General features: G+C 34.2%; 1 protein-coding gene across 3 annotated transcripts in view; it reads right to left on the bottom strand.

Annotated features, from left to right (window-relative positions):
- Positions 1 to 27,222, bottom strand: part of PCDH11X (protocadherin 11 X-linked) — an 804,948-nt gene that overhangs the window by 747,900 nt on the left and 29,826 nt on the right. For all 3 annotated transcript variants that reach the window (XM_078363016.1, XM_003735778.6, XM_054251183.2), the window contains exon 2: positions 1,521 to 2,104. In XM_078363016.1, the coding sequence (XP_078219142.1) occupies positions 1,521 to 2,060 (540 nt within the window). In that variant the 5' untranslated portion in view covers positions 2,061 to 2,104. The remainder of the gene's footprint in view (positions 1 to 1,520; positions 2,105 to 27,222) is intronic.

Here is a 27,222-nt window from a genome sequence, read left to right as displayed (position 1 = left end):
TCAAAAAGATTAAGCTGAAAGTAGCATGTCTGGTAAGAGGTAAGCACAAAACTGTGATCCATATCTGTCTGACTCCTGAATATTTTTCCATTTCATCAGATAAGAAGATGTCATTGCAGGGAATTCACCCAAAGTGCTCATTTACAAATCATCTAATTTTTAGTTTTTTGAGGATCCTCCAAACTGTTCTCCATAATGGTTGTGCTAATTTACATTCCCACCAACAGTGCACAGGGATTCCCTTCTTTCCAAAGCCCTCTCTTTCTGTGTTCACTTCATATATTCAAACATATCTGCATTTCACTGAAATTTGCTTAAGAGATCTGTAGCCTTCCATTTCTGAATGAATTTATAAACAAGTATATCTCTACAATAGATCAGCGTCAGTTGAGTAATTTTCTTATAATATATATCCTCCAGGTCAAAACCTTCAGATGATATATAGCAGAATATCTCATTTATGTGTTTTTGGGCATATTTTTTAACACTAGTTATTATGTAGATCATAGTGTGGCAGAATATTTATAAAAGTTTGAAAATCCCCTGAACATATCTTTCTGAATTATGCACATTTGTTCTTTTACTAACATATATTTTCCAAGATCATTCAAGTGCATTGTACTATCTTACATACCCGTATCTGAGTTATCTATTACTCTTTATATCATATAAGTAATTAAAAAGAATTGATTATTAACTTGATAGATGTGGCCTCTCTGCACATATTTTGAAGAATACCAAATATTCTATCTATTCTTCTCTCTGCCTTCTCCATCTTAAGACCCAAATCAAGCCTGAATAGTCTTTCAAATTAACTGATTGAATCTGTTTTGTTAAAAGTCTTACTTACCCTTTCCAACGAATGAATCCTCTGTTTTCAAAGAATTGCAAAATAATGAAAACATTTAACATTAACAGAACATTGACAAAAATTTAATCTAAACTTGATGATTCAGAATATGCTAAAGACCTTGCCTTGCCTCAAAATCCTCACGAAAAACATTTATCTTTTATCAAAATATTTATTTATATATATATTCAGAATTGCTAGTAATTGTTCTATTCACCTCTCAAATAAATTTATTTGGCACCATATCAAATGGCAAGATAAAATGTTTGTATCTAAAGTAATCACTAGGAAAAATTGATCCAGTCAAATTTGTGGATTCATTCTTAATGCTTTGCTTATGTCAAGTTTTGGCAAAGGCACGACTAGACAGATTAAAAGAATGAAGCTGGTCTGATTTGTAAGTAGCAGGGCTGACCTTCTTGTCTGATCCCTTTATAGATTAATGGAAACACAACTGTTTGAAAAATGAATATACATACCATGAATATTCACAATCCCCATGTAATTGCAAAAACTGCATTGATGAAGTTTTTCCACTATGCTTTACATTACACAAATTTTAGAATATTGGAGTGATGGCTTACTCAAAATTTGAAATACATTAATATCATTTTATTTTATTCTTTAAGAAATAAGATAATATCTTTAACAAAGTAATTTTAAAACGCACCTTAATTAGATGGTAGTTTTGAACTCCGTTTATTCCTACGTCAGGATCAATGGCCGCTGGGAGAGCATATCTAGAGTTTATAGCCGAGTTCTCTGGAACTGATATGTTGATAACCGTTGCTGGGAACAATGGTGCATTATCATTTATGTCTTCTATCAGAAAACGTATCTTAATCAGTCTAAATATTTCATCCGGCAAAACGGCAACCTCCACTTCATAAAAGCATTCAGTATCCATTGAGATACCAGCACATAATTTCTCACGATCAATGCGAGCGCCAGTAGTGAAGATCTCACCAGTACCCTCTTCAATTCGAATCAGTGGCACATCTCCGGTCTTGTAGACTAGCTTGAACTGCATAGGAGATTTCAAGGACTTGTCTAGAACCAGGGACAAGTTAAGGTCTTTCAACAAGTCGCCTATCAGGACGTTTTCTGGCATTTCTTCTCGGATGGTGTAGTTCTTCTCCTGGGCGCCAGACTGGAACACGACGCATGCTAGCAGGACCGCAAATATATACGTCCCGGACAACAAGTCCATAACAGGCACACTTATAACAGTTCTTTGTTTTCACCCACAGAGAACTGGCAAAGAGAAGAAGAGAGAGAAGAGAGAGAGAGAAGAGGAAGAAGAAATTATTAAGACGTCAACCATAAACATGCATGTTAACTAAAGCTGTTTTAAATTAAAATCACTAAATGAAATGCTAGCATAATTGACACTGTTAATTAGTGATAAATTTGTTTGAATCAAATATGAATTTGTACATTAAGAATAAAGATAAATGAAATAAGATACCTACAGTATAAAAATGACAGAGTACCTATAAAAGTGTCCACCATTGATAAAATATAAAAAGATAATGCATTAATATGCCAAGATAGTTAAAGGTTTAATACAAATAATTAAAACTATTTAATTCAATAGTTAAGGAAATATAAATGGGTGTTTCTTATAAATCACAAAATAGAATCATTATTTTTTGTTATAATATGGATTTCAAATGCAATTATTCTATTGGCAATGATTACTTTTATACAATAGTCCATTTCCTCAGTTCTGGACATCAAAGTGAAAAAAAAATTGATCTGGACACAAAGAGACAAAGAATCATAAAGGAAGGACTAAGAAAGTTTGATTTGAAAAAGAAAATTACTTTGGGAGAGGAGAGGAGTTGATGTGACAAATGCCTAAACATGGGAACAAATATCACAAGGATTGGAGGTTTTTCCTTTGTATGAGAAAAACAAGAATAGCTATTAACATAGAGTACAGGTAAGTGACATTCAGATTAACATAACTGCTCATTAAAAGATTCTGAAACATAAAAGGTTACAGGATACTTCAGGAGTGTACTCCATATCTTTGGAGGTGCTGGACCACCAGATTAGATCTAATATATTTACTTTAGATATGTAGATTTGGTAGATGATATCCAAACATTCAGTTGGAGAGTTAGATTAGAAGACACCCCAACCGAGAAAACTTTTGTTTATAGATTGCAGAAGGTAGTTCATATAAAAATGGATTTCACGTCTACAGACTAACAGGAATTATACAACTTCAAGGAACAACAGCTTGATTAGGACTTGAAAATAAGAAAGGCATTTAAAAACAGTATGGAGTTGAAAGTGAGTCAAAAAATCAATCTTTCTTGACTTCACCCCATTATTATTTTTCACTCACTGAAAGCTTTACAATTATTTCAGTTCTCAAAGTGTTCTGATAAAATTCAATGAGAAATTTTGATTTCCTCAAAATCTGCAAAATTTTTCTTCAGTTTCCTTTCCTAATTCTCAATTCTTATCCTCAATTTTATTTAATATATTCTCAAGTTTATATATTGAGTATCTTTTTATCTCTAGTATAACTAAACATTCTAATGTGCTGCTTCTGGATATTATTTGTAGATGATATATAAACAGAATTAAATTTGTATCACACTGAGCTAAAGCCTATCTGATGTTACTTTTTTTTTTTTTTTTTTTTTGAGATGGAGTCTTGCTCTGTCACCCAGGCTGGAGTGCAATGGTACGCTCTCGGCTCACCGCAACCTCCGCCAACGGGTTTGAGCAATTCTCCTCCCTCAGGCTCCTGAGTAGGTAGGACTACAGGCAAGCACCACCATGCCCAGCTAATATTTGTATTTTTAGTAGAGACGGGGTTTCACATTGTTGACCAGGATGGTCTCGATCTCTTGACCTCGTGATCCACCTGCCTCGGCCTCCCAAAGTGCTGGGATTATAGGCATGAGCCACCACTCCCGGCCAATATTATACTTTTATAATTAAATGAAGTTTAATACAGCTTTTAAAGCATTTAGCAGTTTAAAAACTCCATGGGCAGATGGTTATTTAAAATTCCATTCCAGAAATGTATTAATGCACATAGTTATCCAATTAAGGAATTTCTCAATATTTATTGGTAATAGATAACATCAACAAGTTTTAGGAATCATTCTAAAAACCGGAGAACTAAATGATATAAATAACTTGTTATGGATATTGTGCTCTGATTATGGCAGAAAACATGTTATATGGAATAACCATCTCATTGCATAGCTGCACATCTGCATTTTTAAAAATATGCATATGCTGCCTGGCACAGTGGCTCACATCTGTAATCCCAGCACATTGGGAGGCAGAGGTGGGCAGATCACAAGGTCTAGAGATCGAGACCATACTGGCCAACATGGTGAAATTGGGTGTCTACTAAAAGTAAAAAAAATTAGCTGGGCATGCTGGTGTGTGCTTGTAGTCCAAGCTACTTGGGAGGCTGAGGCAGAAGAATCACTTGAATCCAAGAGGCAGAGGTTGCAGTGAGCTGAGATTACACCATTTCACTCCAGCCTGATGAGAGAGTCAGACTCCGTCTCAAAAATAAATAAATAAATAAAAATGTGCCTATGCCAATGTTGGAAGACACAAAATGGGAAAAAAAGAAATCTTCCTATTTACAGTCAATAATCAGATAAATGCATTTGTTTCAACAATTGAGATGGTTTAGGTTAAGAATAGACCTTAAACATCTCATTTGATACATTTTTTATCACAAAACGTAAAAAGTATATATTATGAACCCAACTACTTTCCTGTGTTAAGCAGTTGGTGTCATATAGAAAATATGTTATGATAGCGAGTAATGCTAGAGCTGAAGACATTCTTTATCCTAGTAAACAACACAAAAAGTCTGTTGCCTATCGTATAGTATTTTTAGTATCATTTGTACAATGATGTGGATTGGCATTACATAATATAGAAACTTGCTCAAAATTCAGTCTTGTGAATTATTGGTTTTATGCTCTGTTATGAATGTTAGATAAAAAACACCCCAGTGATACTACCAGCTAATAGGCACACATATATGTGTCCTATATGCTGTGAATCTAGTATATCTAAGAAGTTTTGGATGCCATGTGATTTTATAAATAACATGCACACAGAAGCAGAAATAAAAATGGGGCAGTGACGATTGGAATTAAAACTATAGCTTTATCCTTATCTTACCCTTAGTATTACACATTATTACAACTGGTAGAAGAATACTGTAGAAAGTTTTTAAAAATATTGCAGGATATTCTCCCTTATAAGTGCAAGCTAAATGATGAGAACTCATGGACATATACAGGGGAAGAACACACATTGGGGCCTATTAGAAGTTGGAAGATGGGAGGAGAGAGAGTATTAGGAAAGGTAACTAATGGGTTTTAGGATTAATACTTGGGTGATGAAATCTGTATAACAAACCCCCATGACACAATTTTACTTATGTAAATCTGCACACGTACCACTGAACTCAGAATAAAAGTTAAATTAAAAAAATAAAACAACCTTGAATTCCTGGGACAACCCTCCCCCTTCAAAAAAGAAAAACAAAATAAAGAAATAAAAGCAGTGCATGCACGTTGCAATATCTCCACACAACAGAAAGAATTAAGAAAGCGATCTAGTACCAAGATGTCACCCTCTCCCAATCCTTTCTAAATCTGTTCAAATCTATCTTTAATATGGTCATCATATAAAACATTTTAAAATGTGTTTCATAACTGGAAATTCATTCAGTTGTTTTGTAAATGGGGAAGAAATATTGAGAAAAAATATCATTTCTAAAGCTTAAGTGAATATATATTGCCAACCTAGAAGGAATATTCACCCTCAAATTAGTAAAGAGTTTGAGATGAAATAAATTCATGGAGGTTTAGCCACTTATTCAACAAATACTTATTAAGCATTCTTATTATGTCAAGCACAGTTCTAAACAATGAAAGTACATCAGTGAACAAAACAGATAGAGTTTATATTTGATAATATATTCTAGTATGTCTTTAATTCAGTGTTCAACTACTATATAATGAACTAATCTCTGCTTTTACCAAGATGTGAATATGCATGTTTAAGTAAACTCAATCTCCAGATTTTGATTTCAGCCATCACATTTACCACTTGAAAATTTATTATCCTTAAAATTAAGAGTTTTCCTTGAAAAGGCTGAGTTTAATTCTTTGAATGACCAGTACAGAAATATTAAGGTACTAAATATGGATATAAATAATCACTGCTTAGTCTTAATGGAAGCATGGCACATTTAACTCAGATATCCAGGAAAAATATGTCTACAGATGTATCTTAACGTGTATAAATTACGTTCTAATTTTTCCATCTCTCATGAAACATGTGATGAGACAACCTTAAATTTCTTTACCCTTCTCCTGCAACCCACTCCCACTACAGATTAAGGTTAGTTTGGAAATTGATAAGGGAAACTACTGAAAGAAGATATGAAGAATTAAAATTTTGGACAAAGTTCCAGTAATGCCCATGCTATTTAAGTGGTGCCCTTTATCAGCAAGACATCATGGTTGAGTAAGCAATAGTTATATTTAGAGGGACAGAATCATGTCAATTAGATAAAGCAAAGGCAGAAATAAATTAAGCATCTCTGAAAATTTAAAGATACATAGAACAAAAATGGAAGTTCATTTTATCATCTCTGAGCAATTTAGTTCTTTTTTGTTTGTTTTTGAGATGGAGTTTTGCTCTTGTTGCCCAGGCTGAAGTGCAATGCTGTGATCTCGGCTCACCGCAACCTCCGCCTCCCGAGTTCAAGTGATTCTTCTGCCTCAGCCTCCCGAGTAGCTGGGATTATAGGGATGTGCTACCATGCCCAGCTAATTTTGCATTTTTTAGTAGAGAGGAGATTTCTCCATGTTGGTCAGGCTAGTCTCGAACTCCTGACCTCAAGTGATCTTCAGGTCCCCTAAAGTGCTGGGATTACAGGCATGAGCCACGGCACCCGGTCCCACAACTAGTTCTTAAAAGGTAAGCAGGTAAGGGAAGTAGGCATCTACTATATGCAATTCTAGAAATTTCAAATCACACAATGTTCAAATGCTTTGCCAGAAGAATTCCAAGGCATAATATCCTTGATATTTTTGTTAATTTATTCTTCATTATAGTGCAGGTTTCATTTGTAATATAGTTAAATGAATTCTATGTGAATGACTGGATTATATGCTACAATATCAAATATATGAGTGAATGGTTGATACGCTACAATTTTTTGACCAATTTTTACAATAGTACACATTTAAGTATTACAAGAAGATGAGAAATATCTATATGTTGCCCATTATCATAACTCTACTTAGATCTCATCATTCTGATTATTTCAATGTCTCATGAAGCAAAAAATACACCGTTTAACCACCATGATATATTGGGTAGTCACTACTATGCTCTTGTTCTCACATAGAGCAAACCTTCTTTCACAGCCTGGGTAAACAATAAGGTAGTTGTTGAGGTTGACAGAAATCTAGAACATTGCAAGAAAAGTAACCACATTTGGAGAAAGACAAACTGGAGCAACTGATAAACCCAGTATTTTCAAAGGAACTGACCACAGCAAGCAGAGGGGGGCAAGAGCTGTCCAATTTTCCGTATCTATTTCCTGTGTATTCTGAAACTTGAGATGTTAAAATGAAAGATTTAATAAGGCACTTTAATTATATAACATTGGTTTTGTTAAATTTTATTCCATAAAGAGCTTGCTTATTGTACTTATTGTATAAGTCTAATTTTTCATATTTGGGTCTAAATTTCTCTGAGAAGTGAAATCTATCAATGCTGCTTTCTTCTCCAAACTATTTGTTGTTTACTGATTCATTCTAGCATTCCAACAATAGTTAGTGTGGTGTTCTCTAACACAGCTTCAAATCTGATATTAATTAATTCTCAAACAACATTCATAAGACAAATTCTAAAGGTTGCTCTTCTATATTAATTTTTCTTGATTTTTGATATATGATTTAGGAAACATGTGAAACATGGCTTTACAGATTAATCAAGCAAGAGACACATTCTTTATGGCAAAAATATGTTTGTCTATCATTGCACCATATTCTATTGCCTCGGGTTGACTGTAATATCACTAATTTCAGTATCTAATAATTATTTTACTGTACTTTGTCAATAAGTACCAGATTATCATAATAAATAAATACTAAGTTCACCAAAGTTCAAAGGATAATTTCACTTGGTATAGCATTTTAATTGCTCTATGTGGTTTCAAGTAAGTTATTTCATTTAATCTATATAACAACTATGTGATATATATATATAAATATCAATAGGCATTGCCTTATATGTTAAATATTTTTTACCAAATAGGCATTAATTTCACATTCTATAAATCCTCTAGATGATCTCATTTTAAGACAGTAACTAAAGATCCCTCACGTGTAAAGGAAAAGTGCTTACAAAAGAAAGAGAAAGAAATAGAAAGTGATGGGCTTGGAATCCATTATTCATGGATAATAAAATTAAAGAAATAAAGGGGTATAGAGAGGTGCTGTTCAATGAAAGAGGGTTCAGGCATGCCAATTTTAGTCATTTGTTAACAAAATGTGGTTTCTTCACATATGTGTATATAGTGTGTGTGTGTGTGTAATATATTTGTGACTTCACTGAGTATTTGTTGAAAGGCCTATTTTGAGTTTTATATATAAGGATAAGTAATAATTTCATTAATCACTATTCCACGAATTAATAAAGCAGTACAGGAAAACAGGTAGTATTAGATCTATCATATTAGTGTTTAAATTATCTATGTAGAAAGACTGATTAATATTTTACTATTGATTCCTTACCTCCCCAAAGTTCAGTATTAATTGCAGTATCTACTCAAAGCACTTTATCAGATTACTCCCCTATATACAATGCACATTCTAGAAGGACTTAATTTATTTTTTGTTTGTGTCAGCTTCTAATTTATCAAAATTACAATGCAATAAAATCAGCAGTTAAAAGCAAATGAGATATAGCATCAGAACCTTGGAAATGATGGTTAAAAACAAAATCCAGAGGGAGGATCAAGATGGCCAAATAGGAACAGCTCCAGAGTGCAGTTCCTAGCAAGAACAATGCAGAGGGTGAGTGATCACTGCATTTCCAAACAAATTTTCACTGCCCACAGACCAGTAGATTCCTGGGCCAAAAAGTGCCATGAGTTTTCAGCACAGGGTTTTCAACCGGTACCAGGTTGGTGCACAGAAACTCACACAAATCTGGGCAGCCATATCAACTGGTGCCTGGAATGCCTGGGAGACAGAGCCACCCATACAACTGAAAGGAAGGGGGCAGACACAGGGAGCCAGGTGATCTGGCTCAGCGAGTTCCACCCCCACAAAACAAGCAATCTGAAAAGCTGTGGATTGAGAGTTTTGCAGCACAGTTCAGCTCAGTGCGGGGAAGGGCAACCACCACTATCCAGGTAGTCTGCCACTACTGAGGCAGTTCCCATAGCAGCTGGGCAGAGCCTGTGGCAGCTCAGCAACACCTCTGCTGGCAGACTGTGACTAGACTACTCCGTGCAGGGCAGGGCATCTATGAAAAAAGGCAGCAGCACGATAGGAACTTATAAATAAGGCCAACCTTCCTAGGACAGAGCACCTGGGAAAAGAGGACATTATGAGTTCGACTGCAGCAGACTTAAAAGTACCTGCCCAACAGCTCTGTATGAAACAACTGAGCTCCCAGCACAGCACTTGAGCTCCTATAAGGGACAGACTGTCTCCTTAAGCAGCTCCCTAACCCCCGTATACCCAATGAGACACCTCATAAAGGAGAGATCAGGCTAACATCTGGCAGGTACACTTCTGGGATAAAGATAACAGAAGAAGAAACTGGCAGCAACCATTACAGTTCTGCAGCCTTTGTGGGTGATCCTCAGGCAAGCAGGGTCTAGAGTAAACTTCCAGCAGTCCTGCAGCAGAAGGGTCTGACTCTTAGGAAAACGAAAAAACAGAAAGAAATAACTTCATCATGAACAAGAAGGATGTCCACTTAGAGAACCCATCTGAAAGTTACCAACAACAAAGACCACAGGTAAATAATTTGGTGAAATAGAGCCACTAAGATGGGGAGAAACCAGTGCAAAAAGGATGAAAACACCAAAAACCAGAACATCTCTCCTCCGAAGGATCACAACTTCTCACCAGCTAGGTATCAAAGATGGATGGAGAATGAATCTGATGAATTGACAGAAACAGGTTTCAAACTTTTCAGAGCTAAAAGAAGATGTGTGAACCCAATGCAAAGAAATGAAGAACCTTGAAAACAGTTTAGATGTGAATGAGATACTAACTAGAATAAACAGCTTAGAGAAGAATACAAACGACTTGATGGAGCTGGAAAACACAGCATGAGAACTTTGCGAAGCATACACAAGTTTCAATCTCTGAATCGACCAAGCAGAAGAAAGGATGTCAGAGATTGAAGATTAACTAAATGAAATAAAACAAGAAAGCAAGAATAGAGAACAAAGAGTGAAAAGAAATGAACAAAGCCTCCAAGAAATATGGGATTATGTGAAAAGACCTAATCTACATTTGATAGATGTACTGAATGTGATGGAGAGAATGAATCCAAGCTGGAAAACACTCTTCAGGATATTATCCAGGAGAACTTCCCCAACCTAGCAAGGTAGACCACCATCCAAGTCCAGGAAATACAGAGAATACCACAAAGATATTCCTCAAGAAGAGCAACCGTAGGGCACATAATCATCAGATTCACCAGGGTTGAAATGAAGAAAAAAATGCTAAGGGCAGCAAGAGAGAAAGGTTGGGTTACCCACAAAGGGAAGCCCATTAGACTTACAGCAGATCTCTCGGCAGAAACCCTATGAGCCAGAAAAGAGTGGGGTCCAATATTCAACATCTTTAAAGGAAAGAACTTTCAACCCAGAATTTCATATCCAGCCAAACTAAGCTTCATAAGCAAAGGAGAAAAAAAAATCCTTTATGGAAAAGCAATTGCTAAGAGATTTTGTCACCACCATGCCTGCCTTACAAGAGCTCCTGAAAGAAGCACTAAACATGGAAAGGAACAACCAGTACCAGCCACTCCAAAAATGTACCAAATGGTAAAGACTATCGACATAATGAAAAAAAAATGTGCTAACGAATGGGCAAGATATCCAGCTAGCGTCAAGATGGCAGGATCAAATTCATACATAATAATATTAACCTCAAATGTAAATGAACTAAATGCCCCAGTCAAAAGACTGGCAAACCCATCTCACGTGCAAGGACACACAAAGGCTGAAAATAAAGGGGTGGAGGAAGATTTATCAAGCAAATGGAGAGCAAAAAAAAGCAGGAGTTGCAATTCTAGTCTCTAATAAAATGGACTTTAAACCAAAAAAGATCAAAAGAGACAAAGAAGGGCATTACATAATAGTAAAAGGATCAATGCAGCAAAAATAGCTAATGATACTAAATATATATGCACCCAATACTGCAGAGCCCAGGTACATAAAGTAAGTTCTTAATAACCTACAAAGAGACTTAGACTCCCAAACAATAATAGTGGGAGACTTTAACACTCCACTGTCAATATTAGACAGATCAACCAGATAGAAAATTAACAAGGATATTCAGGGCTTGAACTCAGATCTGCATGAAGTGGACCTAATAGACATATACAGAAATCTCCACCCTAAATCCACAGAATATACATTATTCTCAGCACTGCATTGCACCTACTCTAAGACTGACCACATAATTGGAAGTAAATCATTCCTCAGTAAATTCAAAAGATGGAAATCATAATAAACAGTCTCTCAGACCACAGGTCAATTAAATTAGAACTCAGAATTAGGAAACTAAAATAGAACCACACAGCTTCATGGAAACTGAACAATTGGCTCCTGAATGTCAACTGGATAAACAATGAAATGAAGGCAGGAATAAAGATGTTCTTTGAAACCAACGAGAGTGAAGATACAACATACCAGAATCTCTGGGACACATTTAAAGCAGTGTCTAGAGGGAAATTTATAGCAATAAATGCCCACACGAGAAGCAAGGAAAGATCTAAAATCAACACTCTATTGTCAAAATTGAAAGAGCTAGAGGAGCAAGATTTAAAAAATGCAAAAGCTAGCAGAAGACAAGAAATAACTAAGATCAGAGCAGATGTGAAGGCGATAGAGACAGAAAAAAACCCTTCAAAAAATCAATAGATTCAGGAGCTGGTTTTTTGAAAAGATCAATGAAATAGATAGACTGCTAGCCATATTAATAAAAAAGAAAATGGAGAAAAATCAAATAGATGCAATAAAAAACAATAAAGGTGGTATCATCACTGATTCCACAGAAATACAAACTACAATCAGAGATTACTACAAACAACTCTATGCACACAAACCAGTAAACCTGGAAGAAATTGATAAATTCCTGGAACTTGTATCCTCCCAAGCCTAAACCAGGAAGAAGTTGAAACCTTGAATAGATCAATAACAAGGGCTGAAGTTGAGGCAGCAATTAATAGCCTACCAACCAAAGAAAGTCCAGGTACAGATGGGCTCACAGTTGAATTCTACCAGACATTCAAAGAGGAGCTTATACCATTCCTTCTGAAACAATTCCAAACAATAAAAAAAAAAGAGCGAATCCTTCCCAAATCATTTTATGAGACCAACATCATTCTGATATCAAAACCCAGCAGAGACTCAACAAAAAAAGAAAACTTCAGGCCAATATCCATGATGAACATAGATGCAAAAATCTTCAATAAAATACTGGCAAACCAATTGCAACAGCACATCAAAAAGCTTATCCATCACGATCAGGTAGGTTTTATTCCGGGGTTGCAAGGTTCGTTCAACATAAGCAAGTCTATAAATGTAATTTACCACATAAAGAGAATTAAAGACAAAAACCATATGTTTATCTCAATAGATGCAGAAAACGCCTTTGACAAAATTCAACAGCCTTTTATGCTAAAAACTCTCAATAAACTAGGTATCAATGGAACATAACCCAAAACAATACAAGCTATTTACAACAAACCTACAGGCAATATCATACTGAATGGGCAAAACTGGAAGCATTCCCTTTGAAATCTGGCAAGGATGCCCTCTCTCACCACTCCTATTCAATATAGTATTGGAAGTTCTAGATGGAGCAATTAGGCAAGAAAAAAAATAAAGCATGTTCAATTAGGAAAAGTAGAAGTCAAATTGTCTCTATTTGCAGACAACATGATTGTATATTTAGAAGACCCTATCATCTCAGCCCCAAATCTCCTTAAACTAACAAGCAACTTCAGCAAAGTCTTAGGATACAAAAATCAACATTCAGAAATCACAAGCACTTCTATACACCAATAACAGACAGAGGGCCAAATCATGAGCAAACTCTTATTCACAATTGCTACGAAGATAAAATACCTAGGAATACAACTAACAAGGGATGTAAAGGACCTCTTCAAGGAGAACTACAAACCACTGCTCAAGAAAATAAGAGAGGACACAAACAAATAGAGAAACATTCCATGCTCATGTTTAGGAAGAATCAATATTTTGAAAATGGCCATACTGCCCAAAGTAATTTATAGATTCAATGCTATCCCCATCAAGCTACCAATGACTTTCTTCACAGAACTGGAAAAAAAACATCTTAAACTTCATATGGAAGCAAAAGAGAGTCCACATAGCCAAGATAATCCTAAGCAAAAAGAACAACGCTGAAAGCATCACGCTACCTGATGTCAAACTATACTACAACGCCACAGTAATCAAAATGGCATGGTACTGGTACCAAAACAGAGATATAGACCAATGTAACAGAACAGAGGTCCTAGATGCAATGCCACACATCTACAACTATCTGATCTTTGACAAACCTGACAAAAAGAAGCAATGGGGAAAGGATTCCCTGTTTAATAAATGGTGTTGGGAAAACTGGCTAGCCATGTGCAGAAAGCAGAAACTGGACCCCTTCCTGACACCTTATATTAAAATTAACTCCAGATGGATTAAAGACTTAAACATAAGACCTAACACCATAACAACCCTAGAAGAAAACCTAGGCAAAACCATTCAGGACATAGGCATAGGCAAGGACTTCATGACTAAAACACCAAAAGCATTGGCAACAAAAGCCAAAATAGTCAAATGGGATCTAATTAATCTCCAGAGCTTCTGTACAGCAAAAGAAACAATCACTAGAGTGAACTGGCAAGCAACAGAACGGGAAAAACTTTTTGCAACCTACCCATCTGACAAAGGGCTAATATCCAGAATCTACAAAGAGCTAAAACAGATTTACAAGTAAAAAAACAAACCTATCCAAAAGTGGGAGAAAAATATGAGCAGACACTTTTCAAAAGAAGACATATATGAGGCTAACAAACATGAAAAAATGCTCATCATCACTGATTATTAGAGAATGTAAATCAAAAACACACTGAGATAATATCTCAACCCAGTTAGTATGGCAATCATTAAAAAATCTGTAGACAACAGATGCTGGAGAGGATGTGGAGAAATAGGAACACTTTTACACTGTTGATGGAAGTGTAAACTAGTTCAACCATTGTGGAAGACAGTGTGGCGATTTCTCAAGGACCTAGAAATAGAAATTCCATTTGACCCAGCAATCCCATTACTGGGTATATACCCAAGGGATTATAAATCATTCTATTATAAAGACACATGCACACGTATGTTCATTGCAGCACTGTTTACAATAGCAAAGACCTGGAACCAACCCAAATGCCCATCGACAATAGACTGGACAAAGAAAATGCAGCACATATATGCTGTAGAATACTATGCAGCAATAAAAAACGATGAATTTGTGTCCTTTGTAGGGACATCGATGAATCTGGAAACCATCATTCTCAGCAAACTGACACAAGAACAGAAAATCAAATGCCACATGTTCTCACTCATAGGTGGGTGATGAACAATGAGGACACATGGGCACAGGGAGGGGAGCATCACATACTGGGGTATGTTTGGGGCAGCAAAGAGAGGGACAGCAGGGGGTGGGGAGGTCAGGGAGGGATAACATTGGGAGAAATGCCAGATGTAGGTGATCAGGGGATGGAGGCAGCAAACCACATTGCTATGTGTGTACCCATGCAACAATCCTGCATGATCTGCACATGTACCCCAGAACCTAAAGTACAATTTAAAAAATACAGTTTGGCAGTCTGTAAAGCAAACCGAGGTAATATATTAGTTATCAGAAAATGAATTATATCCATCAATCTATTGTTCCAAGGAACAGGGAAATAAGTTTCATCGTTAATAGTTCCATTCATTTACCCTGTGAGACAATGAAGCTCTTCCTATTAAGATGACTTTGGAATTGCACAATACATAATCAGTAACTACATGTCATATAACACTAAGCAAAAATGACATAGCAACCTTTTAAAACCAATCCTGCCACTTGGTTTATCAATTGCCTAGTAACAGATGCCTCAGCCTAAAGGTTCAACAATATTCCTTCTCCTTCTAGTTCTCATCTTTTTTACACATATTTTAATATTATTTCTGTGCTTTGTGTTTGTTATCACCTCAAAACCTAAACAATGGATAACAAATTAAAAATGACAACATTAATTAGTAAGTGAATGGAAAAACAACTGAACCACCAATGTGACACACACAAGCCATATATTGAATCTTCAGTTATGATACTGTTAAATTAGAATAGGAAAAAAATGATAAAGAATTCTGCCTTTTAAAATAAAATTTGCATTTATCAGTATAATTAAACACAACTTCACTGATGCAAAGAATAAATATCATTAAATTTCCATACTACCCAAAGCAATTTACAGATTGTTATTCCTATGAAACTACCAATGTCACTCTTCACAGAACAAGAACAAAACTATTTTAAAATTCATATGGAACACAAAAAGACTCCAAGTAGCAAAAAGAGCAAAACATGTGGTATCACATTACCTGACTTCAAACTATACTACAGGGGTATAGTAACCAAAACAGCATGGTACTGGTAGAGATACAGACACATAGACAAATGGAATAGAATAGAGACCCCAGATATAAGGCCACACACCTATAACCATGTGATTATCCACAAAGCTGAAGAAATCAAGCAATAGGGAAAGGATTTCTTACACAATAAATCTGGCTGGGACATCTTGCTATCCATGTGCAGACAACTGAATCTGGTCCCCTTTATTACACCATATACAAAAATCGACTCAAGATAAATTAAATATCTATATATAAAACCCAAAACTTTAAAACCTTGGAAGACAACCTAGGCAATTCCATCCCGGACAAAGGAGGTGGCAAAGGTTTCATGATGAACATGCCAAAAGCAATCATGACAAAAGTAAAATTGACAAATGGGATCTAATTAAAGTTAAAAGCTTCTGCAGAGCAAAAGAATCTATCAACAGAGTAAACAGACAACCTACAAAATGGGAGAAAATATTTGCTAACTATGCATCTGACAAAGGTCTAATATCCAGCATTTATAAGGAACTTAAATTTACAAGAAAAAAACAACTCCATTAACAAGTAGACAAAGGACATGAGGAGACACTTTTCAAAAGAAGACTTACATGTGGCCAGCAAGCATTTGAAAAATACCTTAGTATCAATGATCATTAGAGAAACGCAAATCAAATTCTCAGTGAGATACCATCTCACACCAGTCAGAATGGCTATTATTAACAAGTCAGAAAATATCAGATGCTGGCAAGGTTGCAGAGAAAAGAGGACACTTTTACACTGTTGGTGGGATTGTAAATTAGTTGAACCATAGAGAGAAGCAGTGAAGTGATCCCTCGAAGAGCTAAAACCAGAACTAGCATTTGACCAGTAATCCCATTACTGGGTAACTACCCAGAGGAATATAAATCATTCTACCATAAAGTGCACACAAATGTTCACTGCAGCCCTATTCACAACAGCAAAGACAGAGAATCAACCTAAAGGCCCATCAATAACAGACTGAATAAAGAAAATGTGGTACATATACAGCATGGAATACTATGCAGCCATAAAAAATAATGAATTCATGTTTTTTGCAGGGACACAGATAGAGCTGGAGGCCATTATACTTAGCAAACTAATGCAGGAACAGAAAACCAAATACTACATGTTCTCACTTACAAGTGGGATGTAAATGATGAGAACTCATAGACAGAGAAAAGAGAACAACAGACACTAGGGACTAATTGATTGTAGAGTGTGGGAGGAGGGAGAGGAGCAGAAAAAATATTGAGTAATAGTCTTAGTACCTGGGTGATGAAATAATTTGTATAAAAAACTCCTGTGGCATAAGTTTACCTATATAACAAACCTGCACATGCACACCTGAACTTAAAATAAAAGTTAAAGAAATAAAGTAAATATTTTGCCATTAAAAAAATAAGTAAAATGAAATTTGCATTTATAAGGTAAAATAAACCATACTTCTTGTCTGTTCTTTAATTTCACAATAAATGCATGTACTGGGTTCAGCCTGGTTTTCATAAATAAATAGTATCTATAACAGAGAAAATTCAAATGTATTTACAAGATGTTCATACAAAGACAAGTTATAAATGTTAGCGTTTGTATAATATTTTCTTTCTCTTTCATCTAGGTTAATATATAAGAAAATGTTTTCTTTAGCAATATTCTTCATATCTATATTGAGTTATTTCAACTGTCTTAATACATTTTAACTCCAAAGATAAATGTAATATTAACCATTTAAACTTCAATTTGGGCATTCAAAATAATCTTGCTATGTGTGAGAAATCCTAATTTTAGGGAAGCCCTGTTGGGTCCTGCTTCAAAAGTATTAGTATATTTGAAAGTGCAAAAAGATAAGCAGTAAATGTTGGATGTTTTTAAAGATATCTATCTACATAATACTCAAAGATTTAGCTCTTTGAAAATAACAATTTAGATATAAAATTTATTCTCTATAAAAATCAGTTGTGAATTGAAACAACTGTACAGATTCATAATATTTTATACTATCAATCTCAACTCAAAGCAATTGAATCATTCCAAATATACACCAAAAGTTTTAAGACAATTTATTTAATTTAGCAGTTCATGGGCACTGTACCAAATAAACAGTAAGTGCTTAAGAAATGTTTGCTGGAGATCCAGGTCACCACTTCTTTTGTCTTAAATCTTTTCTTCCAAGAATATATCACTACAAGAACCAGAAAAGACTTCAAGAAATAATGGGAGTGATTTACAATTACTTGGAGTGTTCATTATTTTATGAATTCCATTCCATTTTATTCAAAAACCTAAAGTTTTCTGGTAAGAGTATATTTTATGGATAATCTTCACCTGTAGTTATTTTCATTAGAAATTACATTAAATCATTCTTTGGAAATCAGTTTTTCAAACTATTATTAAGTAAAATATTTAAATTAATTAATCCTACATGTTTTCACAATATCTTTATATTCATTTTTATTTTTATTTTTTCAATTCCACTTAGGACAACCACAAACCCCACTCCAACTCATCAAAAAATGCAAAGTGATTCCTTTTATCATTAGCCTTCATTCAGCATATTCCATTCCTTATCACCACAAGAAAAGAGCAAGTCTTCTAAGGGGTAATATACTAGCATATTGGAAGAAGAATGATATGCAACCCCCCTTTTATTTATAAATCAAGCAGTGCACTAGCCTCAAAACAACTGCAAGTAACCGTCAAATGGGAAATCAAGAATATGCAAGTTCTGCCTCTACAGAGTTGGATACAGTATTGCTTGCTGGACTAACAAACACTAGTCGAATTATAATTGAGAAATAGTCATGAGATGCTTTATTTATATGTTTAAAATAATAATCTTTGTGTTTCACTGTGAACATATGCCCTTGTGTGCATTTGTGTGTGTGCACATGTAGATAGATCACTGTAAGGAAAACTGCCAATTGAAATGCCATTACACTAAACAATAGTTGAAATGCAAGTGGTGTGATCAGGGTTACTCTCACATGAAGGCAGCCCCAAAATAGAGCGTTCATTGAGTTCCATACCAATGCAGTTTTAAGTGAGTAATACATTCAGATAAAAAAAAACTTCTTTATGCATTTGCAGTTATTGTTATTTTTATAAATTTAGCTATTGCACTGCTTATAAACAATGTAATTTAATTTCACATTGGTTTTGAAAAAGAGATTACAAAAAAACAAAGACACCATTCTTTTATTCGGTACTAGAAGCTCCAATTAATTGTGAGACATTTTGATTTTTAGAATAACTTACTCTGTAATGATTTCAGTTTGTCACAGAGTACAAAATATGTGAAAATGGCCATTATTTCATTTTAAATTATTTCTATATAGCTGATAAACATAAAATATTTTCGTATTACAGAAAACACTAGAAATACTGACATGTGATTTTTTCTTTTCAGAGATAGCTAACTCCTTAATAGATATCATAGAAGAAGCTATCACAAACACAGCTATTTGACACTTGCCAAAACTGGCACTGACTCTAGGAAATTGTGATCACATGGTGCATTAATTATTTATATAAGCTGACAACCCTAGAAAATAAAGACCAGTGTTCTTCACAGTAAAATTATATTTCATCGACTTGATTTATAGATAGCATGAGAACAAAAATTAGAAATGAAGGTGATTGATTATGCCCTGAAAAAAATCTTTTTTATACAATAGTTATATTTAGACTATAAGCAACTACAGCTGTGCAGTCTAATATGGTATGTTTTGCTATGTGTAGCTGTTAAAATTAAACTTAAATCAGATTAAAAATTCAATCCCTTAGTTGTATTAGGCACATTTTAAGTGCTCAATTGTCCAGTGAGGCCAAGGACTTAAGTACTAGTCAGCACAGATTACAGAATATTTCTATTAATACAGAAAGTTCTGTTGGACAATGTTAATTTAGATCAGGAGGTCAATAATCTTCAGCTATGCCTGCCCCCAGGACAGTGAAATGATGGTTAGGATATCCAATTCATAGACAGGGGACAAAAAAGTATAAAATTAAATAGTACAGTAAAATATATTCTTGAATAATTTAGGAATGAGTAATATTTTATGGTACTAAATATCGAAACTATTGGCCAATGAATATTTGTAAGAGACTGGTAACTTGTTAACTCACAAAGAAGCAATCAAATCTCCCCTTATTTTAAGTTAGAAATCATACTGTTCCAGATCCTCTGAGAAAACACAATTACACATTTTATAGTTATGAGTAAATAGTATCTTAAAATAGAATTATTTCATAAAACATATATGATCCCAATAAAACCTATGTGATATGCTATATAAATAAATGTACTGTATCTGAGACATAAAAATTATGAAGTGGTAGTATACCAAATAACTATCCACTTGATAATCTTAATGTACTGAGTAGGGTCGATAGAAGTTTGGGATATTCACCATGTTCTTCTCATTTATCACCATCATAATCCTTATATAGATAGTATGAAGAATATGATGCATGACAGAAATCATTAATCCTTCAAAAACTTCAAACAGAAAACTGAAGGGTATAGGGCAAATATCCTAACAGACAACTATGTAACTTTATCACTGTCTTGTTTCATGCAGTATGCATGCATACTGTGAATAAATACCTGTGACATGGAATCACGCAATGAGAGCCACTGTTTTCTAACATAGCCAACTACTCTTTCACTCTTAATCCTTCTCCATTGTCCCTCGGCCCACATTGCCTCATCCTTCCTTAAATATACAGTCAGAGCACTAATATATATTGGCTAACACTGTTTATCAATTTCCTCATATTTGTACTTTTGTCAGACTCTCCCTTGACCTCCAGGTTCTACACAGTGCTGAATATAGTCTTAATGAATGCCACCAATTTATCATTTTTTATATCATCATATAATATGTATTTTACAAAGAAATAATATTTGATGAAGGAAAAGGTTCTGAGAGTTTTAAAAACGTAGACAAAATAAGTTAAATCATTAGTAAAAGCTATTAAGCACTGAAATGGAAATAGAATCCTTCAGTGTTCCCTATATAACATGTAGTCTTGCTCCCAATCCCTTTCTTCCCTAAAAAATGAAAAAAATAAAAAAGGAATTCATTCCTGCTTCTTATGAGTCAGCCATTCTCCACTTTAATTTGTCTTTCCACTATATTTGAACAGAAATAAACAAATTGGGGCAATGATCTCATATTCTAACATTTTTAATTTTATATGATAATTTTCAGAAAGTGCTGCATAATTATACATAAAACAAACATATATAGGCATTTTGGGTATTAGGAATTTCTTCCTTTTTTTTTTTTTTTGAGACTGAGTTTTGCTCTGTTGCCCAGGCTGGAATGCAGTGGCACAGTCTTGGCTCACTGCAACCTCTGCCTCCTGAGTTGAAGCGATTCTTGTGCCTCAGCCTCCCAAGTAGCTGGGATTACAGGTGCCCACTACATGCCCGGCTAATTTTTGTATTTTTAGTAGAGATGGGGTTTCACCATGTTGGCCAGGCTGGTCTCAAACTCCTGACCTTAAGTGATCCACCCACCTTGGCCTCCCAAAGTGCTGGGATATTTTTACCTTTCCCATATCTACTATATAATGTGGCTGTATGTGTTAATATATTAACATGTCAACATGTCAAAATATGTTCTTTCCTATTGAGTAAGATTTTACCCAATATTACTTTCAAACTAGTAATTGAGTCTACAGAATAAAACAAGCTAGAAAAAAATAGGGCTTTTATTCCTGTGTTGTGTGCCACATTAATAATAAAATACAAAATCAATTTTGTTCACATAGTCATTACCAAGTATATGAAAATATAATTAGTTGATAGCTCATTTTACCATTCTCACAGAAGAAGCCATTTCATGGAGACATTATTTAAATATATTTTTGGTTTGATTTTCTAGTTTTAAAAATAAATGCAATTTTTTTTCACGTACAGAATAAACCAAAAGACTCCATAGAGACCACTGTTTGCAACTGTCTTAATGAACAATATTGATGATTTCAGACAAATCATTCATTCAGGACTTCACATACATTGTAGCAAGACCATTCATTTAAAGCTATTGCAAAATGTATATGATATGGAAATTAAGACAATCATTAATTTCCACTACTAAGAAATGTTCTTATACCCTACTGAAAAATTAAAGTCATGAAATGTTGTTATATCCAAATATAATCTACCCTGGCAATAAGAAATATACATTTTTTAAAGATGTCCTAGCATGAGCTATGGAGCTGGAGTGTCTGGTTTTATAATAAATCCTGGATCCACCACTCACTAGCTGTGTGACTTCATGCAAGTTATTTAAATTATCTGCATCTCTGTGTAAAATGGGGATAACAATTGAATCTACCTCATAGTGTTACTATATACACTAAATGAGTTAATATATGTAAAGCACTTAGTTCCTGGAACATTAATGTCACATGTGTTTGTAATTGTTGATATTGTTATTATTAAACTAAAAAAATAAAATAAACAATGGTATTTGTATAACTGCACTCACAAAGACAAGTCTAATCCTGTGGAAAAAACTAACTGGATTTGAATTCTAGCATTAACTATGCCTTTAGGTAGCTGTGACTTTGGACAAGTCATTCAGTCATTCTATGCTTCATTCTACTCACTGAGGGTGAATAGCCTTCAGATTCATCTCTAAGATCTTTTGTTGTTGTAGCCATCTGTGATTGAAACAAGGTTTAATCATAAATGCATAATCATTTGCATAATGGATCTCAATTATGAGCAATGCTACAGCTCTAAAAGATCTTACATCACAATTCCACATGCGAAGTCAAAATGTCTTTTCATCAAATGCATATTTCATATAATTTTCAGACTTAAAATTATGTTTATAAGGTTTAAAGACTGTGTGCTCTGTTTTAGGTGGTTAGTGATTTTATAATTGTTCCCAGCTTGACAACAAATTTATTTCATGTAATTTAGTTTAAAAAGCTTATTTTAAAATAGTGTTTTAATGATTATATTCCACTTTCAAGGTACAATTGGTAATATTTTGGTAATAAAATTACCTTTCAAAATTTTATAACCCTTCATAACATTTTCAAGGGCATATCCCAGTGAAATTTATCTTTAGATATTATTATGACTGGTTTTCAAATGCTTAAACTGCACAATGAATGTTTTTGATAAAACAGGGAACATATTGACTTACTCGATGATTTTAATTAATATTTAAACTTTTAAAGAACAAGTACAAATTAGAGAAAGTGGGAGTTATTTTAACTGGATACATGCAATATATCTTGAAACCCTGTAATCCAGCCCTATGTTGAAAATATTTAAGCAAATATGTCACAAAATCAAGTGGATTTTGAAATAGTATTACCAACTAAAATATGTGAACTATGTCATCATGATTTTTCCCTGAAAATAATACAAATTTGACATCTGTACATTTATTCGCTTTAAAATAAAAAAGATAATTAAAACCTGTTACAGCTGATAACAATATTGCAACTTCATAATTTTTCACTAAGTACAGCTACTAATTTTCGAGAAGAACTGTTAAAGAGAGTCAGATTTGACATAAGGACTGCTTCTCCTCTTCTCTCTCTCTCTTTTTATTTAGAAGAAAAGGTTTTTCAAAATGAAACATTTCCAAATATATTATCTATCCCACCTGTACTTTTTTGTGGTCTAATTCCACATTTTTATGGTGTTGAAAAATAAGTATTTACTACTTTAAAAAACATTAGCTATAACAACCAAACCAAACCAAACAACAATAACAAAAACTAAAAGTAAAAAAACTACGTTTCTTATCTTTTGAAATCTATAGAATCTAAACTCTGAGGCCTAGCATTCAAGGTCCTCAGTTAGCTGCTTCTAAGAAATGTTTTTCTCTTTAATTTATCATCCATGACCTCTCCTCTTCAGCCAAGCCAACATCTACTCTTTAGCCATAACATTTTCCACATCTTCTCTGTTCATCGAAGGTCATCATCTGCTTCAGAGCAATTCAAAACTGTTTCCTCCAAGAAATTTTCAAATTAGCATCATGTGGGGAAAATCTGAATAAACATAAGAGTAAGGATAAGGATAAATGTAAGTGCTTAAGGGATTTGTAGTTAAAGTATGACAGCTGAGGTGGCGGTAGTCAGCGAGAAAAAAAGTCTTAGACAAATGAGTTTTCCTTTTAATTTAAGATGGAAACAAATCTTGTCAATATTCAATTAGCACATTCCATTATTTGTCTATTTTTCTTCCACTCCTTAAAGAGTACATAGAATATTATTTTGAACTGAATGAACTGAATGCCTTGTTGAATAAGACATTTTCACCTTGGTTTAATTTGGCTTTACTATCTGAATATTAATTTTTTGTAATTCTCCTCTACTATCTCAAGTTCTGTTAAAACCAAGAGTGGTACAAATATCAAGTCTATAAAATGTTGTGTATATATAAAGCTGCAATAAAGAATAAGATGATGTTAAACTGCCAATGATTAAGCTACAGACTGTTTTATTCATGGCATTTTGTGAATGTAAGCTATTTCTAAATATGGAAATTATGTGATGAGTTATATTCCAACTACCTGCAAGAGACTTGAATAATTTGGGAAGAACTGAGGCACAAGGGGAAACTGGTAGGAGCAGAGGATACAGAAGAGATTGCAGAGAAAACTGAGAAAGAATGAAGGTATTAAAGAGAGAAAAGGAATTATTGAGAGGTAAGGAATGATTCTGAGCATTAGGATGAACTAAGAAAATAAGAAGCACTCACAGAGTCTGAGCAACAAGTTGGTATAGAAACTTAACTGGGGTGACAATGAAGATGCAGAACTTAAAAACTGGATAGAGACTTGGAAGAATTATAGACACTCAAAAAGAACAGAGAGAAATCTGGGGAAACTAATAGAACTGAGAATGACTTCAATGAATGGAAAACTTGACGGAATGAAAGGTAGAGGGAGGGGGTGGGAAGATTTATTGGATCTCGGAGGTCTCAGGCACCATAAACAGTGGATTTATGTACCTGGAGAGAATGATGGAAGTGACAGAGGAGTAATGGAGGGAATGAAAGGGAACAATAAAAAGAATGATGTAAAAAGTTGTTTAAATCTTTTCTTCTCTAAAGTTTAAAGCGTGAGCAATTTAACATTGATTAGAACTTTTAAGAGATTTCTTCTTTGAGCAATGTCAAGGGGCACATATTTTGCAATCTTCTGCCACATAGACAAGAGAAACTGAAAATGAATACTTATGACAAATAATTTAAATATGTTAGTTTTAAGTGTATTACATCATTGGAGTATTGTGACAAAGTTGGAGGGGTGCACCGGAGGACACGTTAACAACTAAGTGGACAAACCTAAATGATTTTGAATAAATCGAAACCTCCCAAGCAAGACACTGAACACTACTTCTAAATTTGTTTTAATTAAATAGAATACTAAACATTTTTTATTCATCTAAAGAGAGATTTGGACGGATATCTTATTAGCTTATTAAATCAAATCATACTCCTACCAGTACTATAAAGTCTACATATTTATTCATTGGAATACTCTCTTCTTTGTTTGATGGAAAGTATGTTCTGTGTACCAGGCATCAGAAATGCAAAACTGAGGAAGAACAGTCCTTCTACTTAAGGTACTCACAGACTACACAAGTATTTGTTCTGAAAATAGGCACTTCTGGAATTTTTCAGTACACGGATAACTCAGGGTCCTAAAAATATCTTTGCACATTCCATAAGGGCCTTTATATCTTCATAGTTTACCATCAGTAAACTGTCAATTCTTTAGAAACCGTCAATCTGCTGACATGTGTGTTCAGCCAGGCCAATCCAGGTAAATGATGCTTAGTACAATTTATGAGATTTTTGTTGTTTTGCTTCTCTCCCCACATCATTTCCATCGGTATATTGGAATATAGACTTCCTCTTACTCTCATCCAATCTCACTGTTAACATTTTAAGCTTGAAACAAATCTTTTAAGAAAATGAAAGTTTCAAACATGAAAAATCAGAGTTCAGATAAAATTACTACTCCCGAAAACACACAGAGGAGATGAGACTTATATGGCATTTAATATATATGAAACTCACTTTGAAATATCTGAATTAAAACCCACTTTTGTACAGTCCTCATAGTGTTCTGCAATCAGCTGTGGAGTGGAGGATAAAAAGAGGGAGAGGAAGAAAAAGGGTCTTTGCCTCTGGTACGTTGTAATCAGTTTAAACTTAAATAAAATAGATGCACTAAATAGATACAGCTCCAATAACCCAAATGCTGGACTAGATAGGAGGTTCCATGGCAGGACCTCAGACTGCTGTTAGCAGCAAATCATCCAGGATTCTGAAACATAGGAACAAAATATTCTATGAATTAAAACTGGAGTGAAGTCTCTGCTATCCTTACTTGTCTGCTACTGAAAGCTTAAATAAAAACACCCTTCCCACCAATTGGGACCATTCCAATTTTATCTGTTAGGTTTATAAAACTGTTATAATGTCATTGTATTCCCAATTTTATGAGTTAGGTTTATAAAACTGTTATAATGTCATTATTAGATTTTTTACATAGGCTTATCAAATAGTAGAAAGGATAGATTCAAGGTTGTGTTTACATGGACTTTGTGTGATCCTGGCCCCATCGGCTAGTGGTATTTATTTCCCGACTCTGAGGGAAATGGTCATGTCTGCCTTGAATGGTAATCACATAATATACCTCATTAAAAATTCTTGATTACCTACATATCAATTTCAATTTTTTCAGTTATGAACGTGATCTTAGCTATAGTGATCTTAGCTATAAAGACTCTTGTTAACAATTCATACTATCTTAGGGAGGAATTTCTAATTTTGTAAGGAGGACAGCAAAGCATTGTCTCACCCAAGCTTGTCAGCTTCTTTACAAGATTACAAAGTTGAGAGCAGCTGAGGCAAAACGTCTCTGGTATGTGATCTGTGAAATCCTCCTTACTCACAATAGGATTTTCCTATGATGGGTCAAACATTTTCAGTTGGATTTCAAGAAACCACAATCTAAATTCAACAAGTAGACACATAACAGAGGTCCATCATTATATGGCAGGATCCTCCAAATAGCTGTAATTGCTATAAATCAAAACTGCTATAAATATGTTTATATTTCTATATTAATTGCTATACATATTTCTGAACAATTTTAGATTTTGGAAAAGGGAAAGCAAAGAACATAAAGATTGTGTTTTATAATCTCATGAATCTCTCTTGGATTAAAAAACAAGTAATCCTTGATACTTTTGGAGGTAGGGTATATTGAAAGGTATTTCTTAGCTTTAACAGGGAATAAGCTATTACAATTTTTGAAAAACCAGCCCAGCCTGTGGTATTCTTATTCTAATTAAGCCAGACCTATTAAAACACTTAATGCATATTTATATGGAAAATATGACATCT

This window comes from Callithrix jacchus, chromosome X (assembly GCF_049354715.1).
Source record: "Callithrix jacchus isolate 240 chromosome X, calJac240_pri, whole genome shotgun sequence".
NCBI classification, from domain to species: domain Eukaryota; kingdom Metazoa; phylum Chordata; class Mammalia; order Primates; family Cebidae; genus Callithrix; species Callithrix jacchus.
Note: the sequence above shows the minus strand (reverse complement) of the source record. Positions and strands in the feature narration are given on the sequence as shown.